The sequence below is a fragment of the Vanacampus margaritifer genome, chromosome 1 (assembly GCF_051991255.1).
Source record: "Vanacampus margaritifer isolate UIUO_Vmar chromosome 1, RoL_Vmar_1.0, whole genome shotgun sequence".
Classification (NCBI taxonomy): domain Eukaryota; kingdom Metazoa; phylum Chordata; class Actinopteri; order Syngnathiformes; family Syngnathidae; genus Vanacampus; species Vanacampus margaritifer.
In genome coordinates this window covers 4,550,625-4,569,597 of record NC_135432.1, presented here as the reverse complement: position 1 = coordinate 4,569,597, position 18,973 = coordinate 4,550,625, and the positions used below count along the sequence as shown (strand labels likewise).

The following is an 18,973-nucleotide window of genomic DNA, read 5'->3' as shown; positions in this document are numbered from 1 at the left end:
ATTGTTTTTGTTTGATTTTGCAACGATGTACAATATCAGCATCATAGAGGGGGAGGAACTATACAAGCCAGGTTGTGTTTGCAGGGAAGTTGCTCCAGCACAGTGATGTTTAAAGTTTCAGGTGTCTCGGGCATTTTGTGCAGGTACGTTATGATGAAGCAGCCACGAGTTGTAACTCTTGCATCTTATGAAGCAAAAGCTGCATGCTGTCTTTATATGGCCATGCGGGTTCATCGTCTGGCCTGCAGGGAATGTTGAACGTGTAATGCATGTACTATAATTTGTCCTGAAACTTTTGTACACATATAATCTTAGGAAAGAAGTCGGTTTGGAACAAACGTGTTTCCCATAGATGCCATTAAACTGAAAACATTGGAGTAAAACACGCTATTATGTTTTAAGATATTGTAAGCTTTTGGTTGGAGGGAAGGGCTGTGACTTGTTCAGTGACGTAGCACTTCCGGAGACGAATGCGTCGCTGCGATGATTAGCCATGTAGCGCACAAAGTTAGCATAAGTTAGCCGCCCGTGCCTAGAACGCGTGTAACTAGGTGAGCAATATACGTAAAGTAATTCAATGAGAGACGCTAAAAAGTCGCGTTTACCGACATTGTAGTAAGATGCTTTTAATGGTTATGATCCGTGGTTTCTAATAGCTACCGTCAATGTCTTTTAGCTAAGTATCGTAGGACAAAATCAATACTATTATTCTCGCCTGGTTGCGGACCGTATTTAATGAATCCCACAATACTTATGCGTTTATTTGAAGTTTTGTAAATGTTGCCAAAGCTGTTTTCGGCAAGTTGGTGAGCTACGGCGCCGTTAGCTTTAGCAAAACTAGCAGCGGAGGAGCCCGCTCGAGTCAGCTGACAGGCTTCAGTCTGCCGCCGCTGCTGCTGTCAACAAGAGAACCACGCGCAATGGATCAACTCAAAGTCAGGGACCGTATTCTGGAAAACATCTCCTCCTCCGTCAAGAAGGTGAGAGCTCATCACGTACAGTACTATCATTTTATTTTTCCCCCAACTATTGTGTGCAATCTGGGAAACAGGCTTGCGCCCATCCCGAACCATTTGGCTGTGTTTACGTTCGGTCATTTCAAATTCAACAACAGCTAATCATGTTGCAGCTTTCCAGACACTGCGGCATGAGTATGGTGCTAAACAAGGGTGCCTGCTGCATATTTGTATTGTCGTGGATACTTAACTATATCTTCAGCATGAGGCAATATTTGACAGCTATTCATTCAATATACTTGAAACATGGCTGACTTATGAAGCCCAACCAGAGTGTTATGTACACATGTTGCCTTCATTAAAGAAGATTTATGAAAATATTGAGGCCGGTGAATGCTTTGTAGAATAATCAAAACAAAAACAACATTGATTTAGAAAGTTTGACTCCACTTTAGAGAACAATCTGCTTGTTGTTACTCTTGTGAAAGCCTCAAATGTGTCGATCTGTCCGTGCGTGTGCCCGATGTAGAATTACATATAATGGCAACATAGTGACTGTGAAAGTGAATCCACCGCCTGAAATAGTTCAAATGATTTTTTTGACGTTTAAAGCCGTCAATGGCAGTGAATGAGCTAAACAAACGAGGCAGTGTGGATGGATTTTTTTTTTCTGCACGGGGAGGGGGGAAATATTCGATTTTAAGAATACCCTGCTACATGTGTGCAAAGCCTCAATTGAAAGCTGCCTGTGACCCTTGCAGCCCACAGTTACAAAACTGAAATGACTTTGCGGCCCACTAGATGGCGCCGTGCGGCTCAATGGTTAAGAATCACTGGTCTGGACTATCTAGATGAAAACAAAGTCGTTATTGAGCTGTATCACTTCCGTAGAATATAGTTTTGCCTGCCAAATCGAGATCAATTATGCTTACTTTTATATCCAACTTTTCTTCACTTCTTCATAGGGGCGTTAGAAAAAATTGATTTGGCAATATATTGCGATATTACAGTGCGCAATTCTCGAATCGATTCGATATGCGGCCGAATCGATTTTTAAACATCAATTTTTTATGGGAATATTCAACAAAATGTCTTACTTAGGGTTAGGGTTCACACATTAAGCATGGAAGAATGTTATATTAATGGAACATTAAGCCTTAATATTTTATTTCAGTGCTGTTCAAACATGAAACAGACTGCAACCTGTTTGTTAAATGCAGTGGCTCAGTTATAAGCATGAATTTTCAGATAAATAAATACATTTTCATGCAAATCTTACAGTGTACACGTACAAGTTTACTGATTATTATTTTCTAAATTTGAGTAAAAAAATAATAATCGCACCAATACATTTTTAGATTCGTATCGGGATTAATCAATATCGAATCGTGATGCGAATCGAATCGCCAGGTTCTAAGCAATTCACACCCCTACTTCTTCACATGAAAAATAAACAACACTCATCCGTGACATGTTGTGTTTCTACAGTTGCAGAGTTACTTTGCGGCATGTGAAGATGAGACTCCAGCCATCCGGAACCATGACCGGGTTCTACAGCGGCTCTGCGAGCACCTAGACCATGCGCTGCTCTACGGGTAGGAAAGTTGTCATATTTCTATGACAATGTAATGAAACGGTTTCAATGAACATTGCAAATATCACCTTGACATCTGAGCACGAATTCTCCGCTGCAGGCTGCAGGATATCTCGTCAGGCTACTGGGTTCTTGTCCTCCACTTCACCAGGAGAGAGGCTGTCCGCCAGATCGACGAGCTTCAGCACATTGCAACTAATCTGGGTCGAAGTGAGTCGTTGCATGAATCCTCGCGTGTGCACTCCATGAACCTTTACGATAACTGTGCTACTAGGTCGGGCGTGGTTATACCTGGCGTTGAGCGAGAGCTCTTTAGAAAGCTACCTACGCCTCTTCCAAGAGAACCAAGGACTGCTACAGAAGTACTACTTCAAGTAAGTCATTCAACCCTTAAGGCATACACGGGATATTTTGTGCCATCCATTTTTTCTCGCCATGCTGTCATGGCAGTTTTCAATGAACAGTTGCATTTGATAATGCAATTTTTTACCTCACATTTATATTAACATATATTAGCGCAATCCTTTATTTTCCGATGTCCGTTTGGACTGCAGCAAACCGACATTTATCACGGCATATACCGTTCTGCTATCGAGAGACCATCTAAAAGGAGCAGCGTGACAAGTGGCCGCCGTGGTTGTAGAATTTTCTAAAAATATGTAATAAGCACTTCAAACATCTCTCAGATCCTCATAACAAATTAAAATGATGAGAAACAAGTTCACCTTGAAGTACATGAAGTCATGAATAATTTTTCATTTGTGAGATGTGTGTTGAGTTTTTTGGATAAATCCTGTTGCTTTAAGCATTACGGTAATTTTGACAGGTCAACCCGGAGAGCCCCTGGAAATTTCGGACCGTATTAATAATTATTGGTGGATTTTATTTTTTTTTTTTACTGAAACTTGTCAGCCAATCAGAGACAGGTTTCCCTGACTAGTCCAGGAACCAAAACGGTCGAGGAGATACTTTATTTTACTCTAATTTGAAGGCATTTTTGACCAGGTTTTTCAAACAAAACACACGACAACACAAATTCCCGAGACTCTTCATCAGATGTTCTAAATTCTTTATGCGTTACTCACGTTGAAGTTTCTATTTCAACCAGACTGCATTTTGACTTGTGTCTAGTATTTTGGGAAATCTTGTCACAGTGCCTATAGTTTTACCCCTCCTACATGCAATAAACTAGGGGTGTGCCAAAAAATCGGTTCTCATAAGAATCACGATTCTCATTTAGTACGATTCAGAATCGATTTTAAATGTCCTAAAATTGATTTTATTTAAATTATTTTATACTGTCTTGCCTTTGTCTGTGTGTGCCTTTATTTGGAGCGCTGTTCTTGATGTACCCGGTTTGGCCACTGAGGGGCAGTGTGGTTCCACACGGTCTAATACACTGTTAAGTTGTAGCCACATTAGAGAGTAGAAGGAAAAAGTCACGATCAAGTTATTCCAATAAAAGTTTTTTTTCTTTAGCGTGGAGCCGTTCTTTTGAGTGATTAAAGTGCCGCGAGTAGCGCGCTAATTAGCATGAGCGAGTCAGACTGGAGTAGATCATTACAATTCCTTGCACATCTATAGATTGAAGCAAAAATCCTTGTCAATCAAATCATTTTGAATCAAAAATATTTCTTAATCAAAAATGGATTCTGAATCGAATCGCAGACCCAAAAATCGGAATCGAATCGAATTGTGAGACATTCAAAGATTCCCACCCCTACAATAAACATATTTAATTTTAAAACACAGTTGAATTTATTAAAACACACATTTTTCAAGCACATTGTAAATATTACATATATACATATATTACAAACATAAATGCATAGTGTTGTGCTTTCAAAATGGTTTACGTATTTGTCCACCAGATGGGGCTACTTTTCTAAATTCAAAGCATGCAGCAAAACGATACACGTTGTACCTTTTTATGCAAAATGTGCCTTGCAACTGAAATAAGTCCATCGTTATTGATGTTGGATAATGCCACGTATGCAAAAATAATATGTACGCGTCTAATTGAGTGACAACAAATGGCCGAAGAAATGACAGCGCATTCAAATATTGTGATGGAAGCTAATATCCACAATCCTATTTCTTTATTGTTGTAGGAATGCGTTGGTCTGCAGTCATGACCACCTGACGCTCTTCCTCACGCTGGTCGCCGGATTGGAGTTCATTCGTTTCGATCTGGAACTGGTCGGCATCTCTTTCACGCTTCCCTTCGAACCCGTGACGCGTCTCTAACGTCCCCATTTGATGCTCCAGGACGTGCCCTATTTGGACGTGGCCGCCTACATGCCAGAGTACTACAAACCGCACAACCTGTTGGACTTTGAAGAAAGGCTGCCCAGCTCGGACAGTTTGTCCCTGCACTCGTTCACCTCCCTGACCTCCACCAACCTGGAGTGGGATGACAGCGCCATCGCCCCCTCAAGTGAAGGTGAGCGCAACATCGTTTCCGTTATCCACGTTAAGCGTAACGCGGATTGTGAATTTTGACATGACGACGCCGCAAGTGAAGAAGAAAATGGCGAGCATCATGGATTGGCACATCACTGTTACGATTTCTATCATTCTAGTTCCCACTTTTCTATTTACTCTCCAGCCATTGATTAATTTTTTTCCCGCATGCTATAATTGATATTATTTTCAATTTGTCTAAATCTCTCTGTTTCATGTCATCCCTCCTTTTTTTTTTTTAGATTATGATTTTGGTGACATCTTCCCCGTGTTGCAGGCAATGCCAAGTGCAGACTGGGAAGGTGGGACATTGGTTCAAACCTTTTCCTTCTTGTCAATCCATGCACTTCCTATTTCCTTTGTTTTCCGCTGTGTTTTTCACAGTTTTGCTTAATGTGTGGTATTTGTGTGCACGGCTTTGCCACGACATTAGGTGATGTGTTTCTTCTTGTGGAAAAGCGACATTGTTCTAATTCAACTGTTGAGGAACTTTCAATTCTGGTTGTTCTGTTATGAGTGTATTTGAAAACCAGAAGTGGCTTGCTAATGGCCTTTAGCATAACCGCAGCGACTCCTTTGATAAACATCGCAAGATAGCAGTGTTGTTTACAGAGTAATAAAAACCATGTCAAAACATTTTGTATTGCTCAATTCTCAATGTCTTGAACAATTTTCGGTCATAAAATAAGGCTAGTCGTTTTCATGAATACAGTAGTGGCCTTTTTCGAGATAGACTTTTTTTTCCTTTTGCTTTGACGTGCTAGTTGCTAGCATAAATTTAAGCTAGCAGTGCCGCATGGTAGCAGCAAACTCGACTCACTTCACCGTAAGCAGCAGTTTGACAGCGAGCAAACAATTCTTCAAAGATGCGACGTCAACCTCTTTTTGAAGTTGAATTTCACAATCAAACTAAATACAGACGCTCCCCACCTTACGAACGAGTTACGTTCCGGACGATCGTTCGTAAGGTGAACTTGTTCGTAAGTTGCTTCAGTGCTATATTTTGTATTATAATTTATGTTTAAAGCCTATATAAGTATATTGAAGGTTTATGTAAGTATGTTTAAGGCTTGTACAAGTAACCTGCATTGGTTTGTACTGAAAAAAACTTTTAATAAAATGGAGAGAATACGTACAGTACTGTACTGTACTACGTATGTTAGAGAGAGAGAGCGAAAGATACACACACAGTATGTACATGTACGTAATAAGATAAATAAAATGAAGTTTAACTTACTTTTGGAAGATGTACTCGATGCTTAAGGAGATGATGGAGGAGGAGGAAGAGGAGGATTTTATATCATGAGAGATTCTTCGTCGTCTCTGGAATAGGCTTCAAAAGTTATTTCCTCCTTCATGGGGACCGGCGTTTCTTCCTCCTCCTCGACACGTTGCTGAGCCTCCAATGAGCTCTCACAGCGCCAATCGTCGGTATTAGCGGCGGAAAGAAGCACTACGCGCAATACAAAATCTAACTTACAGCATTTCTTTCCGAACATTTTTCGACATACTGTACGCGCAGAAATGTTCGTATGTACCGTTGTTCGTAACTCGAATGTTCGTAAGTAGGGGAGCGTCTGTAAAGGGAATTATACTTTGCGTATTAAGAAAACAACAACTTTTCCTTTGGAACACACCCACTAGCTCAATGCTAACACATAATGGAAAACGACATAGATGGGCTAATGATTGGGATCATTTGCAGTGTTGACCAACGTGTTTAAGCAACGGATATTAAAAATCATATATGTATACTTTAGATGATTTGCGATACGAGTGTTTTGAGTTACGAGTTCATATCTCCTGGTGCCACCGTATCTGTCTTCAACTTCGAATGCGCGGTATGATTAGGCTTTGTTATTGCTAACACAATGGATTTTTTTTTCCTTCTTCATCATCCAACACGTGACGTTGCTTGCTCTGCTGATGTTGTGTTGCGGGATGTCATCCTAACCCTCCTTTTTTCTTTAGCGCTGTGAGACGAGTGCGGCTGTTGTCACTCTTCTCATCTTGTCCAGTGTGTCAGTTGTTGTGGTTCTTCTTAATGTCTGATATGTGACACTGGCCTAGAATCTGATCAGAGAATATCATAAATAATATAATAATAATAAAATATTGTCCGTATAAGCATACAAGCTGTGAATCCTGAAACTTAGAACTTTGAGGCTGATGTGCAAAGCGATCATTCTAAGTATCTTTAGTACTGTGCTAAATCTGCTGCATTAAAAAAAAAAAAGTTAATGAGGTCAGCTGAGCTCATGGCTTTAATGATGACACAAATTTCGCTAGTATTCGACCCCCCGGGCCCCCCCAAAAAAGTTTGAACTGCACTATAATTGCTTATAAATGCCACAAGGTGGCGACAAAGGACTACTTTTGGTTATTTGAAGCTCTTCAACGCAAATCAACAAATGCCAAATGTGAATTTGTGTGAGTTTTCTCATCATCGTAAAGAAATGGTCATTATAGGCCTGTGCCACGTCTCGCTGTCTATTACTATACTACTACTACTTGATGTCTTCCTATTTTGTCTTAAATGTTTTGGACCCTGCTGATGAACATCAGGAATACCGCAAGTCCTAACTCATGTGTTGTGCGGAGTGGGAATGTAGAAATACACATTGCTTCAGTTGAAATGCTTCTGAAAGTGCTACATTATATAATGCCTACATCTATCTATTAAAACCCTCATTTGCAAAATGTGTATTTCTACAACTCCAAAAGCAAACATGCAAGATGTTTCTTGTCATAACTCATTGTCTCGGTGTCACTTTCCACAAAAGAAGGCGACCTGACCGACCAGGCCAGCTGCCCGAGGTCCAGTGGTTCTGATCCTCTGACCGTCATCAGCGACTCGGTGGTCTTATCTGCCGGCAATGGCAAGGCGAAGGTGGGCGCCCGTCTTTCGCCGCCCAGTCCCGCATCCAGACACAACCCTTTCAATCATGACTCGGACACCAACACCTCGGCCGACGTCACGCCGGTTCACGTGGCCGCCTGGCACAACGCGTGCGCTGGAGTCGGCGCAGAAAGCACCAACAATGAGCTGGAAGTCATTCGGTAAAGTCAATTGCTGACTGTCTTAGCTTTGTCTTAGGGCTGCTCGATTATGAAGAAAATATTCATCACTATTATTTTGGTAATAATTAGTGTTGTTCTAATACCGGTATCAGTGCAGTGGTATCGGCCATTATTTCTGACGGTAATATAGGACTTTGGATGCAGCATCTTGTGTCTTGCTTGTGCACGGCATTCACTGACATGTTCACTACATGCCGAGCCAAGATGTCCTATTGGCCCTTGAATGCTCTGAACCAATGACAGGGCAGCTTTTTCATGTTGGGGGAAAAAAACAAACAATCTAAGTGTCGGTACGGTATTGGCATCGGTCGATACTGCAAAAACGGTATCAGAAGAACACTAGTAATAATTGAAATCACAGTTAAGACGATTATTTATTTTTGGTACAAAACAAGAAAATGTTTAAACGTAAAAAATATTAAGACAAATAAAGTTCTTTGAAACACTATATTTATGCAAGTTCCTTTTGAATGAAACAACATTTATTAAATTATTATTATTTTTATTTAAAAAAAGATGCAAATGTATAAATTTAAACAACTCCAAATTAGTATTAATCTTTTCTTCTTTTTTTTTTTACTATGCTGATTTTTTTAATTGTGCAGTGTAATAATTGAAAATGTAATTTAATTTTAATCAATTGCACAGCCCTACTTGGTAGACGTTTTATTCCAAAAAATTACATTTCATATTTTAAAGCCACAGTTATGTACAGTTTCATCATTACCATTGTGCTTAAATGTAGGAAAATGTGATAAACAATTTACATACTGATTCAATCAAAATGTATTGCACACAAAAGTTAGACAGAAATAACTAAATAAATGTTTTTAAAAAGAAGTTTGAAAACATTTCATGCATTGGATAAGAAAAACAGCTAAGCTACTGTAACATTACACACCATCTGATCAATTATTCACTGTCTACATGTAAGAATGAACATCTTATTCCTCTCCACATCCAGAATGGCAAGACGAAGGAAAGCCAGCAAAAAGCGACGTGGGAAAAGCTCCACAGATTCCATTGGCAGCATCCATAACTCCTTCTCGTCCGAGCACATCCAAATGGACAGCAGCTTCCCGAACGCTGAAGATTCCAATTCTTTGAACTGCACTGTAATCCACCTTGACAGGGTTGGAACACAGCTGGCGGAGAAATGCGATGAGAACGACGCGGAGGCCCTGCTAAGGCTTCCCGAGATGACCGACACCTCCATGGATAGCGTTGGCCAACCGCTCCGGGATGTCATGGACAGACTTAACGATGAGGTCTGGGACCCGCCCGAGCCTCCTGCGCAGCAGCCCTTTCGAGAGGACCCGGGGGGCAAGCCTCCTGACCCGGACTCCAGCCCAGACCTCATGCAGGCCCATCAAAACGTACTCTGCCTTACCCCCGACAATCCAGACTCTGCTCCCCCAGGTGGTGGGCACCATGACCCTACAGAGCATCGCCAGTCACCGATACTTTCAGGTGGCCATGAAGATCAAGGAGAGGGAGAAGCGCCGGCAGGACGGGAACCAGATGTAAAGAATGAGGAGGAATATGATACGGACGAGTGTAAAATGGCTGCTGTCCAAGAGGAAAAGCTTAGTCCGTCTGAAAGTTCTCATCCTGCTGAATTTAAGTAAGGAGGCGATCTGTTCTTTGTGCTTTTTTGTAATCCCGCGACCTGCGCTTCATGTCCATTTTTTTGTCTTTTAGGGTGGACAACAACCACTTACTACTCCTCATGATTCATGTGTTCAGAGAGAATGAGGAACAACTCTTCAGGGTGATCACCTTTTACAATAATTTTTGGGCTATAAGGCGCACCTGACTATAAGCCACGCTAGCTAAATTTGGGGAATACTTGGGTTTGTTACACATACAAGCCGCACCCTACTATAAGCCGCAGGTGTTTTAATGTTCCCGCTACTTTTTTTTTCCCATAATGAGGGCGCAAATTGTCTCTCTCTCGTTCTGTCGCTCCTACTGTATTTGGGCTCACTTGGTTTGTTTTGCTCTGCCTGATGTTCTTGCGCTTCCTTTGTAGTGCGCCCCATTGTGATCGGATGGATAAGCCGCACCTTTGTATTAGCCGCAGGGTCGAATGCAAGTGAAAAAAAGTAGTGGCTTATAGTCTAGAAATGAGTGTATATTGAGTACAGTGCCACCTAAAGATCCGAGTTCTCTGACTGCCATTGAAACGCAAAACACCCATATCGCAAATAGTGAATAATTTCGTCAACACAACTTTTTCACCGGACTAAAACTAGACTACACTAAAACATTAACTGGGACTAAATCAGTATGCATTTTCCTCGACTAATGTAGACAAGATGAAAATGTACTTCATTTAATAAAAACTGGAGTAAAATCGATCACATTTTAGTTCATGAGCAAAAATGAGACGGAAATGATTTGATTTTGTAAAATCTTGTCTCTGCTAATATGTCACTGTCATGTGACACAGTGACAAAAATCTCTTTCAAATCTGCAGCTAGCGAGTGCAACATGCACAAACATGGGACAGACAGGAGGTGGATTCACGATGAAAAGTAAAAAATAAAAAGGAAATTATATTTATAATGTAACATTAATCCAAGAGCTATAACGTTCCAACAATGATGTTAATCCGACCGCTAATTTATGATGTCTGATTTACTAGCTCACATATACAGGGATGTGATTTTTCCGCTAATTCGCTTAATTTTTTTATCCCCCCCCCCCCCCCCAAAAAAAAATCCGATTTTTTTTTTTTTTTTTTTTTTGTATTTCATTGTGTATGCACATGACTCCGACAGATAACATCTTCTGCTATAACAAAGACATTTGTGGTATGTTCTAATATGAGTTACTTTTCATTTGGTCATGATACAATTATTTGTTCATGAAATTTGAACTCTTCAACATTATTTATGTGTTAACTTAGTAATCACATTAGTTAGATATGATGATATTCTCAGTGATAGTTTTTAAAAGCAAAGGCAGTCCAATGTTTTTGAATGTGACTGATTTTGAGTTGACTAAAACTGCCATTTTATATGGGATAGTTCAATATACATTGAAAATTTATGCTGTTGTTTTGTCTATTTCTTTGTCATGTGAGTGCATTGAAAGTACTTAAAAACACGGAAAACCCATGAGCTCAGGGGGGCTGTGCCCCCCTTGTCCCCCCACCAGGGCACTGCCCTGGACCTAGCTGGGTGCCAGCGGCCCCCAGACCCCCGGCTAAATTTTCAGATAATTTCACTTTGGTCAAATCACATCCCTGCATATACTATAATTGTGTGTGAAGTTGTTTTTCATCAAAAAGATGAGAGAAAATTTTATGGGAAGTAGTTTTAGATCTGAAATGTTCAACATAATCTACTGACAAAAAAAAATACAGGGGTAAAATGATTGTCCTGACTAAAAATAGACTAAAACATTGACAGTTTTTGTTGACTAAAACTAGACAAATAAAATAATGTTTTCTTGGAGTAAAATAAAGACTAAAATTTATAATCAACTAAAAATTTACTAAATAAAATCGGGATGAGGTTGACTAACTATGATTAAAAACTAACAAGCAGGATTGAAAACTGAGACTAAATTTAAAAATGGCGAATAATATGAACACTAATCCCAAATCATCGTTACCCATTGAAATGGGCAAATACAATTAATCTGTTCCAGCTTCCTAAGAAACCCACAATTTTTTTTTCCCCCACAAGGAAACTTGCGCTCAGAAGTATTGTATAAAAAAAAACAACAATGCTCTGCAAGGCACTTGCATCTCAAGGCTCCACTGTACACGGACTGTACCACTACAATGACAGATTTGTGAAAAAGCTTTCTTTTGAAATGTCTTTTTGAGCTGTTTGTTCATATATTGGTTGGAGTTGTGGTTCAGTGGAAGTCTCAGATCGTCAGCAGGCTACAGAATTGTGTGTCAGGCTAATTGCTGATTTAAAAAAAAAAAAAAGTTTTTTAATGCAGTCCACTGTAACAGCATACCATCTTGTCTGTTTAGATGGTGAGAATGAGTACAGGCCATATGGAAGGGGACCTGCAGCCTCTTTACCTGCTGCTGACTGATTGTTACATCTACCTGCTGAGGAAAGGTCAGTGAGTCAACAAGGAAATGTTGTACTTTGTCCCAATACACAAATATTTTGTGATCCATCCTAGTTAGTAAGTGTGTAATCTTTGAGATGTTGTTGAAACTGCTTTATTCTACACAGGTGCAGCAGAGAAGCCTTATACGGTGGAAGATGCTGTTTCTTATAATGAGCTTGATTATCTCTCAGTAAGATCTTTTCCTGCATTGCGTCTTTCTGCCTATATGTCACCATCTGGATAATTGCTCTGTTATCTGTAACTATCTAGCTCAATCAATCTCTGTCAAATATCATTTTTTTGCAGTTAAAAAAATACATCAGAGTATCAGATTAAGATAAATTACTTTCCACCTTTTAATGTGAACTATAACCTGTACAACTTAATTGGAAGAAAAAAAACTGAAATCTTTTAAAAGGGAAAAAAAAATCTACAATAACCTAGTTGCATAAATATGCACACCCTCAAACTAATACTTTGTTGCAACACCTTTTGTCATTTATTATGATCTTAGAATCATAACAGTGCGGCCAATCTTTACGTGTCAAAAATTGCTCTAAATCTGTCCGATTGTGAAGGTTTCTTCTGTTCGCAGCCTTCTTCAGATCACCCCACAAATATTTGACCGGATTTATGTCTGAACTCTGGCTGAGCCATTCCAAAACTCTTATTAAAGCTATTCTTTTTTTATTATTATTATTTGGATGTGTGCGGGGTTGATTCATTGCCATTCTGGAAGATGAAAAATAAATTTTTCTTGAGCTTTCTAGCAAAAGCCTGCAATTTTTTTATTTTATTTTTTTTTAACACTTACTCCTTCCACCTTCATTCTTGACCTTCTAGCAGCTCTATAAATAGATCTGCTATCTCTTGTTGTGTTCTGTGTTTAAAAAAGTGTCATGTTCTCAGGTGGGCCTCGATCAACAGACAGTGAGCATAGTTTGCACTAACAGAAGAAGGAAGTTCCTGCTAGACACAGCCGATGCCTCCTTGACCCTGTGAGTGCGTGTCAACATGTCCCCGTGACTCTTTACGACCCCGGCCGCCGACGGCAATCTCATCACCTTTTGCCTCCAGATGGTTCCTGTCTGTACTTAAGACGGCGATGGTGAAAGGTTGTCGCGAGCCCCCATATCCTTCCATCCTGACTGATGCCACCATGGAAAAACTTTCTCTCACCAAATTTGTCTCCCAGGAATCTCATTGTGAGGTGAAGACATGTTAATGTCCTCTTGTTGATTAAAAAATACCACCAATAAAAATATCACAAAAAGGTACTGTATTCTGTTCTATAAATAGCCGCACGTGGCTACTCTGATTGTATCTTTTGCAATTTAGTAAAAGAGCATTTACTTGAAATTATTTCTAGTAAATACATTTGAAATCAATGAAGTAACTTGCCGAGATAGAGTGGTTGAGAATTTATTTTTTTTTTTCAGGTTTCTGAAGTTTCGATACATCTCTATTCATTGGTCCACTGGGAGGATCCTATGGATGCGACCTTGCCCAACATGAGATTACCTTCCAGCACTAAGGAAGGGCTGATGCAGTACCGGGCTGGTTCCACATACCTGGGCAAGGAACTATGGAAAAGCTGCTACCTCGTCCTCGGGTTCGTATACAAATTTAGCCCGTTTCCTTTTCATTATGTTTTTTTTTTGCATACTTATTCACACTGTACATACAGTTTACACTGGGATGGGCAAATACCGCTCTGTTTTTTATTTCCGTCTGGCAAGGATTTAGATAAGTTCTATATTTGATTAAAATTTTTATTTCGAACATGCGTAAAAAAAATTATAATAATAAATAAAATAATGCAAATAAAAATTGTGAAGCCAAAACTTGTAAAAAGCAAAACATTATAAGAAGAAAAAAAGCAATTGAAGTAAACAAGAAACAAAACTTAACATCATGTTAAGCAAGAGATAGAACAAAAGATCTAAAGTCTTTGGTAGTAAGTTAGAACGTTTGAAAAGGAATAGGAGGAAGCATAAACTTTTGTGTTCCTACCTCTTTATCTCCATTTCAACATCAAAATATCAAAAAAAAAATTTTAATAATTTGTCAATTTTGTTATACTATTAGGCTATCTGGTATATTATTAGACTTAATGAGGATGAATACACTTGTTATTCTTGATAAATATACTCTACATACATTTGGCTTTTACATAACAGGAATATTGTGCTCGTAGTTTTGCCTTTCGACCAAAAATATATCATTCTAATCTTTATGTGACGTTCTCAGAATTCTGTGATGACTTTGTCTCCTCCTTCTAGCAATGGAATTCTGTACCTCTACGCAGAAAGGACTGACGTCACACCTGTGCTCCAAGTCACTATGCGGTAACTTTCATTTGTTTTGTTTTGACGTCACGGCAGTTATGCCAGCTCACTATCCACACGTCTTCCCCTTCATATGTCAGGGGAGAATATTGCGGCGGGTGCCGTCGTTCAAACAGCACCGAGCGTCCGCATGCCTTTCAAGTCATCCTGACGGAGCGCCCCCCGCTGGAGCTCAGTGCTAACAACGAACAGGACATGGCTGACTGGATGCAGCTGCTGTGCCAGTCGGTCTCCAAAGGAGTAAGGACAGAGATTTTAAATATTTGTGAATAGCGAAACTCTACACGAACTGGAGCACTACAAAGATTTGTCTACAATTTGCTGTCTTCCAGGTCATCCCCCAAGGTGCGGCCCCCACCCCATGTATCCCATGTTGTCTGGTGGTGACGGACAGCAGGCTGCTGACTTGCCATCAGGACTGCCAGACAAGTTTCTTCCGCTCGCTGGGCAGCGCCGACATCTGCGACATGGAGGCCGTCCGCCTGGAGGCCGGCGTGGAGTACTGCGTCATCGTGAGTGAACTTGAACCTCTGCGCGCTTTCATTCACCTTCACACCTTTTCTGCTTCTTGTTTTACTGGCAGGAGTTTGCTGCGGATCGTGACCGCTTCCTTCCCCCCTGGGTCTTGTATTTCAGTGGCTGTGAGGAAAGAGACAGACTGCTCGAGGCATTGGACAGCGCATGGAGAAGAATCTTCCAGGTGGGTTAGGAAGACCGTAATTTTTTTTAAAATTATTTATTTATTTTCCTTCTTTTTCCTGGAGAGCTCGTATTGTTCATTCGGTAATTTTACCGATTTGACATGTCATCATCATTGCTCTCTCTCTTTTTTTCTTTTTTCTTTTTTAATAATTTTTTTTAACAATTTTTAAAATTTTGTATGTGGGTTAGTATGTGTATGTGTGTGTATTCATTAGTTCACCTAAAACCTATTAAAAAAATCCCATACCGTTCACCTAAACCGAACACTTCCAGCCAGAGTCGTGAGGCCGTCAGGAAACCCGAGGAAGGACCAAAGAAAAGCATTTAGCATTTTATATATGTAGCGGCATGATTAGCATGTCTGCTTGACGTTTGTATTAGGCAAATGCTGTTTTTGTTTATTGTGATTTACAGGAACTAACCTTTTTGATCATCACTCATAATATTAGCTTTTATAAATTAGATATTTTACACAACAAATCCACCATGAACGACAGCAGTATTTTTTTTGTATGCAACCTCACTCAAAATAGATTTTCCAAACTATTATGCATGTATAAGTAAATGTTAAGGTTTTTTTTGTGGGTTTTGTTTTTGCACCTTGTTTTTCTTGTCATATTGTTTCATTTTATAAATACGTCTGCATTTGGCATATTTGTGTTAACTCCACTTTTGTGAAGTTCTGTCCATTTACCAGCGTTGTCATCTCCGTCCACAGGTGGCGCTCCCCCACAGAGATGTGTGCGAGCCGTCGGTGCAGAAGCGCTGCAGCGAAGGCCTCGCTTTAATGAAGAGCGCCTGGCAGCGGGCAGACAGTTTGGCGCGGGGCCGAGCGCAGCGCGAGCCTTGGTGCTGACACACACACACATACACACACATTTGCGCACGGTTTCCAGTGATCGGTCAGCACACTCATATAAGGACAACGGCGGGCGACCGGCGCTTCCAGCACAGCCAGATTTGAGAGCTCAAGAAACTTCATTGAGCGAACTCATGCATGTTGACCATCATCACACATGATTTTGCAGCCATGCACAAGAAAGGAATAAACAAAACAAAAAACACCTCCGCAAAAGTCAATAGTGCTGCACATGCCTTTAGTCACTGATTTACTGTTACAGGATTTTGCCTCGCTTGTGCATCAACGCCTTTGTTGGCCCTCAAATATGATACACGCCGTTCGTTAAACATTAGGGCGATTTGGCTTTCGGGTAAAATTCTACCTAAAATGCACCATAACATTTGCATGTGAATTTATTTGGCCTTTTCTAAACTTGCTACAGTTCAGTATTTTCTTACTGTTTGGACAACATGCTCTTCTCTAGCAAGAAAAATTCAAAACAGGCATTTGATACATAAATGGACTGCTACGTTTCCTGGTTAAATTCAATCAGAAATTAAATTAGGGCTGCAACTAATGATTGTTTTAATAATTTATGAATCTATCAATTATTTGTTCAGTTAATCATATAAAAAAAAAAAGATTATTTCCAAATGACAATGCAGAAAATGCACAAACATAAATTGATGATGATTCACTTGCTGGTTTGGTCCGTTACATCCATTCAACAAAATGTAGTCATTCAATTCAAAAAATGAAACTTGAGTTGAACATTTTATAGATTAACTACACACAAAGTTCTAATGGTAATGATTTTTAAACTAGGTAGGAATTGGCTTTCTGAAAAGTATTTTGAATGACGTCGTATATCGACACATCTAAATTTCTCTTTTCAAGTCAACTACTGAAATAAATGACCTTTCCTATGAGATTCCAAATGATTGGGGTAAGTTGTATTGATAAACTGATGATGAAAGCCTTTTAGTGCACTTGACATGATCAGATGCCTCCACGTGATTGTTTTCTTAACGGTACCGATGAAGCATTTTGTTCCTCGCTGGACTGCTGCTTGTGTCATTGGGAGGCAGACCTTCAACCATGATATGGTACGCTTGTTTTTTGTTTTGTTTTGTTTCCATAACCTGGAACAACCATTGTGCTTTTATCTTGCAACTTCAGTTTCTGTCATCAGAAAAACATTGTGGTCACTACAGCAAAAGTGAAACTACACACGCAGTGTTTCAAATGCCAGATTTCTGTGACATATAAAAAAAAATAAGACCAAGGTGTAAAACCTTTTACACTGTTAATGTGACCTAAAATATTTTACAACTCAATTGAAAAAGTAAAAATCAACTAAGAAAATGTGTTTGCAGAAGTGTGCACACCAGGTTGTGGCTGTGTTCAGAGTTAACCAATCACATTCAAACTCAAGTTAAAACGCACACCGGCCAACAACAAAGTGCTTCTGATCAACCCCAAATACATTTCCGATGTAATACGAGGGACTTTGTCAAGGAGAGGATTATAAACGGCTCCACGAGAGTTGACTTTATTCAGATGCTGTTTAAATGGTGACAGTTGTTTACTAGCATCGTTTTGAATGTTACTGATTATGAGGGTGTGCACACTTGTGCAACCACATAGTTTTATTTTTAGTTCTTTGCAAAGATGATTTTTAATTGAGTTGTACATGTTATGGATCACATTATTTTCAGGCGAAAGTTTTGAAATCGAATACGATGGGCTCATTTTTTTTTTCCTGTCACACAAACCTGACATTTGAAAAGGGCTGTGTGTAGACTTTTCGAACGTGCCGTACATATATCACTTACACGTGCCATCATGTTGAGTGCTTTAATCTTTTCCAAGTGCCACTTGATTGCCTCTGATGCCCTTTTACAAACAAATGTAATCTCAGGTGAAAAAAGGTACTGAGCATCCAAAATTCACCACTTTTTTTTTTCCTTCATTTTAATTGCTGCTCTTTTATTGCTATTCTTTTAACTTCCATGATGATCAATGGAGCTCAGAAAAAGTTTTTGTTGTATGTACAACAGGAGCAAAAATGTTAAGTGAAGTTGGGCCTTGCGTGTCTTTATTGGCAGTGTATGGGGTTCGCACACTTTGTTTTTCATCATATGCACCGAGAGGCCACAACAAAACAGTGCTAGTTTGCAGAGGTGTACTACTGAGCGTTGTCACTAATTTTGATAACACTACAGAGTCAAACATCTTAGGTTCAGCTCTTCAGTTCCATGTGGTATAGTTCTGCAATCACAACAATGAGCATATTATTACACTAATACCTCTCTAACAGTGTTAAAGTTGGTGGCATTTGCTTTTCCGAGTGATTGTGACTATTATTAAGAGAGAGAGAGAGAGAAAGTATAAGACAGCCAAGTACAGTAAGTGTAAAAAGGTGGTAAGTCATGTCAACAATAAGTCAAACATTGCTGGCCAATGATGGATGACATCTTTTTTTTTAATATGAAAATATCATGCAAGTACAATGTGTGTTAAGTTACGCTGTTTTATTGGGATGTAAATGGAGCTCTAATGAAATAAAACATGCACATGCCAGAGTTGTTGTTTTTTTTATACTGTAAACTGTGCTAAGGATTGAGGAAATAATAACCTGGTGGCAGAACAGAATAAAGTGAAAAATGAAAGATACTTGTAAATCATTTACATTGCAAATGTATTTTTTTTTTAAGGATAGTTGCATCACAGTTTTGTGCCTGCATGTGGAATGAAACGTCACAGAAGAGAAACAGATAGTGACATTTGTGAAGTAGAATGTAAAAAATATATGTTTTTCTTACACTTTGTGCTTTCATTTTACTGGGCACCTTGGCCACATGGGGGCAGTATAATACATACGTACATATACATACAGATATCAATT

The 18,973-nt window shown here is 39.5% G+C and overlaps 1 protein-coding gene across 2 annotated transcripts; it reads left to right on the top strand.

Annotated features, from left to right (window-relative positions):
• Positions 1–137: 137 nt before the first annotated feature.
• On the top strand, positions 138–18,650 carry plekhm2 (pleckstrin homology domain containing, family M (with RUN domain) member 2). Of its 2 annotated transcripts, XM_077568590.1 has the most exons (20): positions 138–980; positions 2,445–2,551; positions 2,651–2,760; positions 2,825–2,924; positions 4,662–4,749; positions 4,819–4,993; positions 5,256–5,315; positions 7,797–8,073; positions 9,059–9,718; positions 9,796–9,865; positions 12,089–12,179; positions 12,300–12,364; positions 13,084–13,172; positions 13,252–13,384; positions 13,614–13,786; positions 14,457–14,522; positions 14,603–14,762; positions 14,855–15,034; positions 15,106–15,222; positions 15,943–18,650. In XM_077568590.1, exons 1-20 carry the CDS (start codon positions 921–923, stop codon positions 16,078–16,080), a joined length of 2,919 nt encoding a protein of 972 aa, XP_077424716.1. In that variant the 5' UTR covers positions 138–920; the 3' UTR covers positions 16,081–18,650. The 2 variants fall into 2 exon arrangements, with proteins under 2 accessions (XP_077424716.1, XP_077424725.1); XM_077568599.1 differs by lacking the exon at positions 5,256–5,315.
• The last annotated feature ends 323 nt before the right edge of the window (positions 18,651–18,973 follow it).